Here is a 14591-nt window from a genome sequence, read left to right on the forward strand (position 1 = left end):
AAGAAAAAAGCTGTTCCCTCCTAAGCCCAGCATTGTGGAGACACATAAACTTCAAGGAACAAGATTCTGGCCCAGTCACTCCTCTGGACTGGGTGTTACTTCGCTACTGTTAACATGGAATGATTGGGTGTTAATGGGATTTAGCAGGTTTCCCTCCAAATGTTATGCAGATGGAGAGAAGATGGGCCTTGCTGGAGAGTATGTTGGAAGGATGAAGGAAAAAGCTGGATGAGCCCAGGCAACAAATGACCTTGAAGTTCATTCAGCTTATTGAAATGCCTCCTATGTGCCACTGGGCACGTAGGCAGTGAGTCTACATCAGTGAATAGTAAGTCTAACCCAGCAAAGCCAGCAGATACTCTGGCAGTGGCCTGCAATATAAGGGGGCTTCCAAACTAATATTTGATAGATTCTGTCCTCTAGGGGTTTACAGTCAAGGGAAAGGAGTGCATTCAGAAGAGTTTAGCAACAATACAAGGCATCGTTCTCATTCAGCAATTTTTTTTCATTCAGCAAATTAATATTGAGTACCTACCTATGAGTTAGGCCATATATTATGTGCCAGAGAAATGAAGGTAGAGACATGGCCCTACCCTCATGCTCAAACAGTGTTGTGACTAAAGACGGGAAGAAGAAAGGAAAAAGCAAATGGTAGGTGATAAGAAAGAAACTAACAGGAGGCTGCTGGAATGACAGTGGAAACTACTTTAGAAAAGATGGCCTGAGGAAAGACTTTCTGGCTGAGACAAAAAGTATCTACCCTTTTGTAGAACATTCTTAGCAAAGACCTTGAGGTGGGATAATGATTAGCACCAAATAAAAGGCTGGAGGATGGGGCCCAAGGTGGAGGGTTGAGGGGAGACGTTAGGCGGATTATGCAGAGCCTGGTAGGCCGTGGTAGTCAATTTAACTGGATAAACTTGTGCCAAGCCCAGTGCTAGCACCTGGCACTAGAACTTGGGACATACACTTTAAAGACTGAACTCCTTAAAACAGTCCTCGAGGCTCTGGCCCCTCTGTGGCCCCTGGTACACCCACTGGCCCCTGCAGTTCCCTCTCCCCAGCCGCACCCCACGGGGACCAGGGAGCCCCGGAACCAGTGCGGAGTACCAGCCTCTCGCTTGCGTTCGACCTCCTCGGCACCAGAGGGCGCAGCGAGCAGGCCGCCCCCCGACTAGCCGCTCATCCCTCGAATAAGGGACGCACAGGGGGCGCGATGCCGACTGCAGAACCGCTTGCAGCTCTGGGCTCTGGGCCGCGGTTTAGGACCTCCCGCTAAGGCCTGCCACAGCCCGAGGAGAACACAAAAGCCAAGTCTAAGCCTGCAACGCCCAGCCCAAGTTTCAGCGCTTACTCGGCGCGCGCTGCATCAACCCTGCGGCAGGAGGCGGAGCCCGGGCTCTCGCCCCGCCCACCCCAGCTCACGTGAACAACGCCGCGGCCCCGAGGCCGGAAGTGCTCGCGAGCCGGCGCGCAGGCTCTCCTGTTTCCAGGAGCCACAGGGTTCCCGGAGCTTCGGCCCCACCGCGTGCCCGCGCCCGCGCCCGCGCTCGCGCTCACGCTCACGCTCGTTCCCGGGTTCTCGGGCCGGGAAGGCTCGGAGGCGGTTGCGCGTGCGCTGCCCAGCCTGGTCCCCGCCCCCAGGCGCGCCGGGCTCTCGCGGCACAGCCGCCATGTGTTCGTTAGCGTCGGGCGCAGACGGTGGGTACCCCGGCCCTTCAGCACCTAGGCCGCGACGCCGTGGGGCCGGTGAAAGCCCCTCTCCTCCCCCTGCGCCCGGGACGCGGAGCCGGGGTGGTGGGGCCCTGCAAAGAGGGAGGGGGAGGTGGGGGGGAGGGCCCGCCGGGCCCAGAGCGTTCTCGCTTTGCTGCCCCTCGTCCGCCCTCCTGGCACTGGGGTCCGAGACAGAGCTGACCGTTTGCGTGTGCTAGGCGGCCGGGGCGCTGTGGAGGAGGAGGACCTGCCAGGACTGTCAGACAGCGGTGACGAGGCCTCCTGGGAGGATGAGGAAGATGCCGATCTCCCCCACGACAAGCAGCAGACCCCCTGCCTGTTCTGTGACAGGTTCGTCCACCTCAGCGCAAGGCGCCAGCCCTAGGGTGGCCGGGCCCCGTGGGTCTGTGTGGTCTGTTCCTCTGGAGTCCAGCCCAAGTGGCTGCCCTGGAAGTCTGGAGCCCGTGCTTTGGAGTGAGGGTTTGTTGAGCCGGAAGACCCACAGTGGTTTCCAGGGAGGAACCATGAACTGGAAGCCAGGTTACACTGCTTCACTTTGACGGGCCTCAGTTTCCTCTTGTGTAAAATGAAAGGGTTCTGGGCCGGATCTGTGGTTCCCACATGTAGTTGTGCACCTCTGTCGCCTGAGACACTTAAGAAAAAAATACACAGATGCTAAACTGCACCTCAGCCCTTCTAAATCAGGGATAGGGTCTAGGAATCTGTTTCTACAAAGACCCTAGCTGAAGTGATTCTAAAGAGTAACAAGTTTGGGAGTCACTAAACTCGATTAATCCCTCAACCTTCTAGAACCGTTCAGGCTCTCCCATTCTATAATTCTTTGACAGTTAGAAAGCTTATCAGGTGTAATAGTTCCATTGGAGCCGTTTAAAGAATCACCTTTGTTAGGGGCTCCCCCCCCCAGTTGAGGGGGAAGGAATTGATGCCATTTTCACTTAGGGAAAAAGACGCTGCAATACCAGTAATTTGTTCAAAGTCACAAAGCTATGGTTTGTCTTATAACCAAATACATGTTTTTTCCACTTAAAATTCTGCCTCTTCAGCTTTGACTTTGGCTGCTGTCCTGGGCAAGTGGGCGTGAAAGAGGCCTGGTTGGCACTGGCCAGTGTTACTTTAATAAACATTTTACCAGTGAGTCTCAGAGTGGTGCTGATGGGTGGTATATTAGCTTCTGACGATTCGTCATTGTTCCCACGTGTAGTCTCATGTGGGTAGGTACGGGATGTCTGCATATACTGTAGTCGTCAAAAAATAATATTTATTGAGCATCAGGGAGGTACTTCTTTGTGATAGGCTGTGTAAATACTGTATAAATAAGCTCTCTCGGTAAACGTTTGTTGAAAACTGCTGCATATGTGCCAAGCATATAGAAGAGGTAATGCAGGCTCTCTGCCGTGTGTTACCTTATCACACGTCCTTCAGTTTTGCAGGTCACAGAATAAAGGAGCTTGGCCCTCACAGTGTCTATAATACAAATCCTTGGGGAGCACTGTAAGACCACTTTTCAAAATATGGCACTTTGGGAATTTACTAGCTATAAAATTATACGTTTTATGCTTTATTTCTAAAAGCAGTTTGAGCTGTGTCAGTTCAGAGCCTCTGAAAGCAGAGTTGATACTTAGAGGAGAAAAGAATCTTATGCAGTGAATTTTTCAGGTCTTAAGAGACACAGTCTATCAAAGGGAGTTCTCTTTCTTAGAAGCCTTGTGATAAATTCAGTGCTATTATTTGGCAAATTCAGCTCAACATTTTAAAGGGTAGTTTGTTTTAGGTGTAAAATGGGACTCAGAAGTACTAATTCCCTTTAGGAGTGCTGGGTTCCTCTCTACAGGTGTGTTTGGTTTTTTTTAATTAATTGGAAGTAAAACTGGAAACCTGCAGAGTGAGGGGGAAAAGTTTATATCTAACATGAAGTCAGTATTTAGACTTCTTAGGGGACTATTTCATGAAGCTGTTGCTTGGTTTTTCAGGTTATTTACATCTGCTGAAGAAACATTTTCACACTGTAAGTCTGAGCATCAATTTAATATTGATAACATGGTTCATAAACATGGTGAGTAATTTTTAGAATAAAGAAAATTTTAGTTGAGAAATTTAAGTTCAAACATTATGTTTTTCCAGACCATTCCTTTCCTATACAAATCCAATATAGTGAAACACATGACAACAACTTATGAAAATGGTGTGTTTTTGACAAATGGCTTTTGAGGAAAGATTGATAAATAAGTCATTCTTCTAGATATGATTGACTATTTAAGCTTAAATTGCCTTCACAACGAAAAAGGAAAAAAACCCCAAAAAATCCTTAGTATGTGATTACATTTTAATCATTTTAGAATTAGGAAGACAAGGGGCGTGGATATTAGAATTAGGGAGAGCAAAGGATAGAGGTGGACTTTGGAAAAGGAGGTGGATCATTATGAAAAGAGACAACTTATCAGGTCAAAGCATAACATGGACTTCAAGGCATACAAGATTGAGTTTTATAAGGAGTTTGGTAAGAGAGTGTGGAAAAAGCGAGTGCTAAAGTTAAGGTGGTAATCCAGAGATTCAGCTGATGATTCTATTGAAACTTGCATCTAAACATACTTAAAATTAAAGCCTTCTAATTTAAACGAATATAGAAGACCTACAGTATCCCACTAATATTAACTAAATACAGAATTGGCTTTTTGGTCCCTGTATTTACTAACAACTAGAAAGGACATTACTGAAGAATACCAAATATTAGGCAGATTTGGGGTCTCAGATAAACATATGATACAGTATGTTTATGAATCATAAATTCAACTGCAACTACTTTTGTAAGATATAAGTGACTTAGTTTCATTTTTTTTCATGTTTTTAATGTGCATTTTAAAACTGAATTGAAACCGTACTTTATATTATTTTATATCTTCTTCAGTACCAAATAGGGGCTTTTGTGTGCTATTACGCATATGAAACATTTTTATATGCTGGCATGTTCTCATAACAGTATTTCTCATGACAAATAATAATTGGTTGGATATGCTATTGCTTTCCCTTATTTTAAATGCTGCTTCATTTCTGAAAAGATGAGAACCAGATAACAAGCCTCACTATTTTTTCATTTGCATCATTTAACTTAATGTAAAAGCTAGTATACTTTGTATACTCTGTGTCCTGGCAAAATTATAGTTTGGTAGGTACCATAAAAATTGGGGATTTAGAAACTTCAGTATCAACTCTAGTATTAACTGCCAAATACTTGGTAAAATCAAGGGCCTAATTTTCCTCATTTGTATTGTTCTGATAAGTGAGTAGAATTCTAAAAATTAATTTCCGATTTTTCAGAAATGCAAGAAGAGCACTTAAAAATTTGTCCTCTCTGGCTGTTTCTCAATTAAAATATTCTGAAGTGTCAGAGTTACTGTTTCTAGTTCTTAATAAAAAATTCAAAACTTTTAAGTAGTAGTTGAGAGGACAGAAATATTTTATTGTCTAACCAGAGAAGCATCTTCAGAGCAGGTTAATGAAACAAAACTCATGTTATGTTAAAATAAGTGAATTTTTTTTTTCCTTTTAGGACTTGAATTTTATGGATACATTAAACTAATAAATTTTATTAGACTTAAGGTAAGGTGGTAGCTTAATCTACAATTTTGTTTAAAACCTAAAGAAGTACTACAGCGATTATCAATGCACCGATTTTTAAAAGAATATGAGAAACTGCTGTATGAGGAACTGTTTTAAATTTGACACTCATCATACTGGGGGAATCATGGACATTAGGAACTAGCACAACATACAGCACCAAGTAAATGGATACATACCATACTTAAGTGTGTTTTTTAATTTTGTGTAAGAGATGAATCAATGTTATGTGGCAAAGTAATTCACTGTCAGATAAAGGGGAATACTGATAGTCTTTCTGTAAAATCAGAAATAATTTCTAGTGCAATTTTTAAGTGCTTTGGTTACTCTTTTTGTTGTGTTTTTTAAATACTTTGTTCTAGTCAGTTGGTGTTTATATTGCCATTTCCTCAAAATCCAAACAGTATAAAACTGTGCATTGAAACAATTAAGCAGTCATCCAGTCAAGTTAATGAAATAGCCGGTGAACATAGACTGTTTAAACAGAGATTTTGTGTGATGTAGACATGATTTCCTTTTTTGTTTAATTTTCCCAGTTTTTTGGTAGGGGGATTTTGTGATTATGTGCAGTGAAAAAATATGCAATTAATTTTACTTCCAGAATCCTCCAGTTGAATATATGAATTCCATATACAACCCAGTGCCTTGGGAGAAAGAAGAGTATTTAAAGCCGGTATTAGAAGATGACCTTTTACTTCAATTTGGTAAGATGAACATATGGTATCTACTTTAAAGCAGGGTCATTTGTTATGACAAAATAGTGGTTAGGTGTTACAGGAAAATATATCATCCCCTTGATTCTCTAAAGACCTTGTCAGGTAGTTGGTTTCAGAAGGAACGTTAAGTCACTTAGAAAGTGAGAGTCACACTAACAGTTACCAGGGAGGAATATGAGCTTGGGTTAAACATTGTGTAAAAGATGTTTTGAAACATAGGGAGACTTGAGAGAATAATTTTTAGTTGTCAGACTGATTTTTAATGTAATTAAAATCGATGAAATTTTAAATTTAAATTAAAAAAATTATATCAGTATATTTAATAGATTTAAGTAAATTTAATAATATTGCTGTTTTTACCTCATAATACAATCAGATACGTGACTTTTCTTAAGACATCTAATTTATGGAGCTTTTGTTTTGCTGCAGGACAGATTGCACGAAAATTCCCCACGTATACTAACTCTTAAGCCTCCCTTGTGGCAGGGTCACTCGTCTTTTGACTGTAGCTTTCTTAGTTTCTTGCTCTGTGCTTTGGTTCATTCCTTATTGAACAGGAATCTTATGAAAAATCTGTTGGCTCTCTATAGGTCTAATTTGTTGGAGTTCATGATTTATTATTATTTTTTTAATTTATGCTTTCTTTCATGTTTTTTGTGCCAGTTAGGTGAGATAGAGGGGTTTGCTGTCTTCGGATCAGCAAGACCATTCTAAACAGACACACACCTTCACAGATAGTAGTTTGACAGTGTGTATTTGCGCAGTCCTTTGGTAAGTGGGAACTGTGGAAAACCACTCATTTCCTTGAGAAGTACCATCAAGAGAAGTTGTGTGGCAGTGTGATGCTATAGTAAGAACCTTGATGTAGGATTCAGGAACTAAGTGACCCTGGACAAAGCACTTAAGCTTTCTGTTTTTTAGGTCTTCATCTATAAAATGAGAAATAGGGCCAGATTTCCAACTTTCTACCTCTAAAATTTGGTGGGGCCTAGGTTGATTCTTTCCCATTTTTACAACTTCTATTAAATTTTATTTCTCCTCAAAGTAACCAAAGTGATCTCTTTGATACATGACAAAGTGCCCACTAGGTGTTCTTCGTGACTCCCTAAACTCAAAATTGAACACTCACAGGTTGAAAGTAGTATGTTAAATACTTTAGAAACATGAAGAAATGAATCCTTCGCATTGGGAGCCCACAATCTAATAGTAGGAGTGTTTTGTTTTTGAATGACTGTCCTGTATTATAAGATAAGGTGGAATATAGTAAGTTTCATGAGAAGTAGGAAAAATAGTGCCGTTCAGAAGAGGGAGAGATTACTCAGATCAGCAGATACCGAGTGCTATTTGCTGGTCACTATGGATACAGATCAGTATTGACCTCTTCTCTCTCCAAAGGTATATTAACTTAACTTCTTTCAGACTTAATTTTAATTTATAAAAAGGTGATTATGACACCTACCTTATAAAATTGTTACAAAGATAATGCATATTAGCACAGTACCTGTCAGAGAGTAAGTGCTTAATGAAGGAGAATTTATTGTTATTAGTAAATAAGTTCTAAGGAGTTTAGATGAAGAAGTCACGACCGAGATCTGGAACAGTTAAGGGGCCTAGTAAAGGAGGTGGAACTTGAACTGGGCATGCTTGTTAGTGCACTGCCCGTGCCTCTCAAAGGATCTGTGGGACTTCCCTGGTGGTCCGGTGGTTAGGACTCCATGCTTCCACTGCAGGGGGCACGGGTTTGAACCCTGGTCAGGGAACTAAGATCCCACAAGCCGCACGGCACAGCCAAAAAAAAAGCAAAAGATCTGTTCTCCTGGCCATTGGTGTAGAGAGATGGAAGAGAAGGTTCTTCATTCTCATGGCTCCTGGCTTGATTACTGACTATTTCACCTGCACTGTCTTTCAGTAAATAGTTATTGAGCATCTGCTTTGTATTGGGCTTTGAGAATATAAAGATGACTAAATTTAAAAAGGAGATAACTAAGAAAATAGGCAATGAAAGTACAGTGTAAGTGGGGAGAAGTAACTATACTGATGGAGAAACCTGGCAAACACTGCCTTAGCCAGGTAATGAAGGTTAACATCATCGGTGATGTAATGTCAGTGGTATGGACCCTTTATATCATGTGATGAGAATGGCACTTTACCTCAGTGGTCTTCCTCCCAGGCCAGTAATCTCAGTCTAACCATGAAAAACCATGAGACAGACACAAAGTGAGGGACATTCTACAGACTGCCTGACCAGTACTCCTCAAAACTATCCATGTCAAGGGAAGCCTGAGAAGCTGTTGTAGCCAAGAGGGGCTTAAGGAGACATGACAACTAAACATATGTGGTATCCTGGATGGGATCTTGGGACAGAAAGGGGACATTAGGGGAAGACTAATGAAATCTGAGTGAATAAAATGGAGTTTAGTTAATTTTTTTTAAAGTATGGTATAATATTTGAAACATACTCTGCAAAGGGTTAATATCCTTTTTACATAAAAGACTCTTAAAAATTAAGGGACAAAGGATCAAAACAGTTGATAGAAAAATGGGGAAAAATTCTACCAAAAAGAGGTAGGAAAATAGCCCAATAGCAAGATACCATTTCTCACCTCTCAGACTGGTAAAAATTTTTACAATATGACAACACATTCTGTTGACAAAGCTGTGGAGAGACAGGCACTGTCCTAAGATTGCTAGTAGAATGCAGATTTAGCAATACCTAAAAAACTGAACATGCGATTTTTTTTTTTTTTTTTTTTCTGTACGTGGGCCTCTCACTGTTGTGGCCTCTCCCGTTGCGGAGCACAGGCTCCGGACATGCAGGTTCAGCGGCCATGGTTCACGGACCCAGCCGCTCCGCGGCATGTGGGATCTTCCCAGACCGGGGCACGAACCCGTGTCCCCTGCATCGGCAGGCGGACTCTCAACCACTGCACCACCAGGGAAGCCCTGAATGTGCGATTTTTAACTGAGCAGTTTCACTCATAAGAATTGGTCTTGAAGGTACACCTCCAACATTCTGAAAATACATATATAAGACAAATGCTCATATAGAGGAGAGCGGTTGAATAAACTATGGCACGTCCACACCATGGAGTAGTATACCTCTATCCTCTATTGCAAAGAATGAACTGAACTGGTACAGAGTGTTATCCAGGACATACTGTCAAATGAAAAAGGCAAAGCTCAAAAGAATATCTACTATGATACTCTTCACATAAGAAAGAAAGAGATTTAGGAAAATGCTTATGTGTCTGCTCATTTGTGCAAAAGAAATACAGGAAGGATAAACTAGAAACTGAAGAGATTGTTACTGAACGGGGTTTGTGGGACAAGGAAGGAAGGGCACAGTGGGATTGAGGTAACAGGGATGAGGATCGAGTGACACTTTGCTGAGTATATCTCTTTGTATAGCTCCAACTCTCAGGACTATAGTAATGTTTTTATTTTATTTTATTTATTTATTTATTTTTTCTTTGTGGTACGCGGGCCTCTCACTGTTGTGGCCTCTCCTGTTGCGGAGCACAGGCTCCAGACGCACAGGCTCAGCGGCCATGGCTCACGGGCCCAGCCGCTCCGCGGCATGTGGGATCCTCCCAGACCGGGGCACGAACCTGTGTCCCCTGCATCGGCAGGCGGACTCTCAACCACTGCGCCACCAGGGAAGCCCAGTAATGTTTTTTATAGCCTTCATATAATCAAAAAAATCAACAATTGAAACAACGAGGATGTATGTATACAAGGGTGGTGCTGGTGCGAAATGGAATGCAGGCACTAACAGATGAACTGAACTGTAATACAAAGGAATAATGTAACCATACTGCAGGGAGTGGGGAGGAAAAGAGCTAGGTGAGTAACTGAAACCTTTAATGGATGTTGTGCTGAGGCTACAGATAAAAAGAACTACATCAACGTTGTAATCCAGTAAGAAAAGGCATTTCTTGCAGGGTAAGAATTAGCAATTCTGACACTATTTTTGTGTATGCTAGAATGGAACATGTGAGTTAATAATTTATGGATGGGGCTTCCCTGGTGGCACGGTGGTTAAGAATCTGCCCGCCAGTTCAGGGGACACGGGTTTGAGCCCTGGTCCGGGAAGATCCCACATGCCATGGAGCAACTAAGCCCGTGCGCCACAACTACTGAGCCTGCGTTCTAGAGCCTGCAAGCCACAACTACTGAAGCCCGCACGCCTAGAGCCCGTGCTCTGCAACAAGAGCCACCACAATGAGAAGCCTGCTTACCGCAACGAAGAGCAGCCCCCGCTCACCACAACTAGAAAAATCCCACACGCAGCAACGAAGACCCAACACAGCCAAAAATAAAAAAATAAAATTAATAAATTTATTTTTAAAAATTATGGATAAAAGCCAGGTTTCTCACAGTTGGAGAATGAGGTTTCAGATAAGGAAATGAAGGATGAAATGAGTCCTGTGTTGACAAATTGGAATCAGAAGTGTCAGTGTAAATTCATAGTTTTTCTTATACAGACAGACAGATACAGAAATGTAGATGTGTGTGTGGGGGGGGGGGGGTTAGTATAATACATATATTTCCTAGCTCTGCTGAAAGGGCCTAGAAAAACCCCAGTAGCAATGAGCATACCTAGTGCCCAGATCTTGATTTATAATCCTTTATTAATAAAAGGAACCAAGAGTCCTTAGAGAGATGATTGATTTCCAGGTGGGGCAGGGAAAATACAAGATAAGTCTAGGACACCTTGTTCCAGAAAATTAGGAAGTACTTAAGAAAAAGTGGGGGAAGAGGGGACTTAACCTAAAGAACACAGGAACCAACCTGAAGGACCTCCTAGTGGCCAAAGCTAGAAACATTTAATCAATACAGAAAATGACAGTATTGGGTTTTAACCCATAGGATAAAATAAATGTCCATGAATTCTTCTTGACATGAATAAGCAACCAAATAAATGGGAAGGAGTAGCTCCGCTTCAGCGTAGAATTCCTGTTAATAAATGTCAAAGGAAGAAGAGAGAGAAAAAAAGAGAAAAAAAAAAAAAAAAAAAAAAAGGTAGAAGAGAAAAAAAAAAACAGCATTAGGCAAACACCACGGTAGTAACTTGCAGAAAAGAGTAACCCATGCATGCTAAGATTAGTAGGTGAAAATTTAGGTGGGTGAGATAGGATTTGCATAGTTCAAAGTATGTCCCCCAAGAAATTTAACTACAAAGGAGCTGTTAAACTTTTGAGTGGAAAAACTGAGCAGACACTACCATAACCAAGTGATCAAGGTTAACATCACCAGTAATAAGTGTACTGATGCCACGAACCCCTTGGTGTAATGCTCTGAGGAGGCAACGTCATTTCTCTGCTGTTCTTGCCAAAAATGTTTAACCTCATTCTAATAATGAAAAATCATCCGATGATCCCAGGTTGAGGGGCAGTCTACTAAATTCTAAATTACTGATCAGTGTTCTTCAAAAATGTCAAGATACAGTAATTGGGTGCAGTATTCTATAAATAATTCATGGTGCTGAATATTTTTGTTCAGATCTTTTATGTCTTTTTGGATTTTTAAAAATCTACCTCTATCGGTTGTTGATAGGGGTGTATTTAAATCTCTGTGATTAGAGGATTGTCTTTTTTTGCCATTCTATCAGCTTTTGCTTTGTGTATGTTGAAGCTCTTTTGTGAGGTTTATTCTCATTTATAATTGTTATGTCTTCCTGATAAATCGACTATTTTGTGTGTGTGTGTGTGTGTGTGTGTGTGTGTGTGTGTGTGTGTGTGTGTGGTACGTGGGCCTCTCACTGTTGTGGCCTCTCCCGTTGCGGAGCACAGGCTCCGGACGCGCAGGCTCAGTGGCCATGGCTCACGGGCCCAGCCACTCCGCGGCATGTGGGATCTTCCCAGACCGGGGCGTGAACCCGTGTCCCCTGCATCAGCAGGCGGACTCTCAAGCACTGCGCCACCAGGGAAGCCCGAATCTGTAGTTTTGTAAAGCAACGAGTCAGTGTTCTGCTGGACTGTTTAGAGTTTCGTGGCACACCATACTGCTTTTATAACAAGTTCAATTCAGGCTCTAGTCTCTAAGTTATAATATTATCATGTATTTGTGAAGCTTAGTTATTTTGTCCCAGCTCTAAAGAAGGGTTGCAGGTAAAAACTGAATAGGAAAAAAAAAAGTCGTGTTTCCCTCAGAGCTGTACTGAGGAGACAGTATAATATCTGCATTGTTTTTATTGCTTTAAGTTGATTCAACAGTCAATTAGACCTGTCAGTGGACATTGGGATTTTGTAAAACTCGCTAGTTCCATATATTAACTAATGTTTACAGAGTTAAAGATTTACATATATTAACTTCCATAGCAGAAGTTAATGATTTACATATAATGAAATTAAATTTAAATCAAGAATTTTTAATACTATTAGGAATTAGGATATTTAATAATGTCAGCAATAAGACAGTGTATAGATTGCACACCACCTTACCCATGATGAAAAAGTTATTGAATGTACAGAATTCCTTACCTACACACTGTCCTTAAGGAATATCTAAATGTCATACCTGTTACTCTACAGATAAAGACCCAGAGGCTGGAGGTGGCCCTGTGTAGTGGCAAGAACACGGGCTGGGAAGGCAGGCATGGGTTTGAATTGTAGTTCCTTCATTAAACAGCTGCATGACTTTGGGCTAGTCAGTTTCTCTAAAATTTATTTTTCCCATGTCTTAAAATAGGGATAAATGTTTATATTTTAGGTTTCTTTTGAAGATGGAATGAAATGTAATGCATGAACTTGAAAGATACCTGATGATCAATAAATATGAGTTTTTTCCTTCTACTTTTTTGTTTCTTCCTGGGTTTGGTTCAGTACAATTAATGCTTATTTATGTGTTCAGTTTAGCCAACTAGTGAAAAGTTTAGACTAACAGCATGCTCTTTAAACTCAAATTGGAATAGTTTGGATAGTAAATATTTATTTAATTAAAAGTACTAATTTTTCTCAGTTGGCCGCATAATAGGCACTTAGTATATACTTATTCGTAACACATTTATATGTGCTTCATTGTTATAAGATGGCCTGATAGAAATGTCCATTTATTTATTTAGATGTAGAAGATCTTTATGAACCCGTGTCAGTTCCATTCTCATACCCCAGTGGACTCAGTGAAAATACATCAGTTGTTGAAAAATTGAAACACATGGAAGCCAGGGCACTGTCTGCTGAAGCTGCGTTAGCTGGAGCGCGTGAGGATCTGCAAAGAATGAAGTAATTTATCAATCTTATAGAAAATTAATTGTTTAGATCCCCAAAATAATATAATTCATAAAAAGATAGAATATGGTAAAATATTTCATATACTGGAAAGCACAGTGTAGATATTTAATTTCAATAATATTAAAGGTACGCAGTATTTTTTATACATTGTGGATGTCGTTGATTAACATAAAATTCTGTAGTTTTCCTCTTATGTTTCTTTATAATTACTTTTGTACTAATGATAATTGTTCTGGGGAGTGTGTTTCTCTTGAGTGCTTTTTGTTCTTTGATATTGCCTTCCTTTGAATTTCTAATAGATTTCTCCATTTTACTTTTTCTCTCCTGGACTTTTTAAAGTGTAGGGATTAATATTTTTTAGGCTTGTGGAAAATACAGGGTTGAAATTTTTGTTTTTAAAGAATCACAATATAATTATGATGAAGTATGTAATCAGAAAACCAGCTACATAGGATGGTTTTCTCTAGTGAGTAAATTAATATTCTGCTGGCTTAGTACTTGTCAGAATTTAATGTGCATACGAATCATCTGGGTGTCTCGTTAAACTAGATTCTGATTCAGGAGGCCTGAAATAGGTGGTGTCTGAGATTCTGCATTACTACCAAGTGTATATACCTCTAGCTTAATCTGTTAGATTTGTAAGTTGGTTGCTGTTGCCCAATTACCCATTTTTGATGGTTTGCCAGAATGTCCAGCAGGAAAAATAGTATAGCTGATTGTAGTTTCCCTTTTTCTGAGATTTTATGCTGGGTAATCTAGTAAGCAGCAACTCTATTATGTGCCTCTTTACACTTCTCTCCCATATATACCTCATAGATTCTTGATGCGTTGTTATCAGAAAAGGAACTGAGTTTTAGAGCCTGAGCGGATGGTGTTGATGTGTGTAAATAATTCCCAGTTTGGGTCTGCTTTCTGCCTATATAACCCTTCCATGAGATACTATGGTTTTAAAGAATATTCATAGCATTGGAATATGCTATATTGATTCAGCTGCTAAAATAAGATTTTGGAACAATAGAAATAATAAAGTTGAATAAAGTCATAGTGTGCTTACTTTGTTCACTTGAAAGATAAAACAGCCATAGCCTGCAGTTGGCAGTGCTTTTGTGATTTGTAGAAGGAATGCTTCCAACTGGGTTTGAATATGTCATTGCTTAAGATCTAGCAGGGGGAGCTTTCCGTTGCTTAAGACAGAATGTGATTTAGAAGGCTCATCACACCCCGCACTCCCCTCCTCCCCCTTCCTCTTCCTCAGCCTCTAGCCTTTCCTTTTTTCATGGTCCAGTAAACTTGT

At 40.9% G+C, this 14591-nt stretch overlaps 1 protein-coding gene across 2 annotated transcripts in view; it reads left to right on the plus strand.

Moving 5' to 3' along the window:
- The first annotated feature begins 1474 nt into the window (after positions 1-1474).
- PRMT3 (protein arginine methyltransferase 3) overlaps positions 1475-14591 on the plus strand; it is a 137271-nt gene continuing 124154 nt past the window's right edge. The window contains exons 1-6 of one of the 2 annotated variants that reach the window (XM_032641415.1): positions 1475-1701; positions 1932-2064; positions 3705-3787; positions 5282-5331; positions 5951-6053; positions 13129-13288. In XM_032641415.1, coding sequence (XP_032497306.1) covers positions 1674-1701; positions 1932-2064; positions 3705-3787; positions 5282-5331; positions 5951-6053; positions 13129-13288 — 557 coding nt within the window. In that variant the 5' untranslated portion in view covers positions 1475-1673. Of the gene's footprint in view, positions 1702-1931; positions 2065-3704; positions 3788-5281; positions 5332-5950; positions 6054-13128; positions 13289-14591 lie in introns of those variants that run through there. The other variant, XM_032641416.1, reaches the window with a different exon arrangement.

Source organism: Phocoena sinus, chromosome 8 (assembly GCF_008692025.1).
Source record: "Phocoena sinus isolate mPhoSin1 chromosome 8, mPhoSin1.pri, whole genome shotgun sequence".
Taxonomy (NCBI): Eukaryota; Metazoa; Chordata; class Mammalia; order Artiodactyla; family Phocoenidae; genus Phocoena; species Phocoena sinus.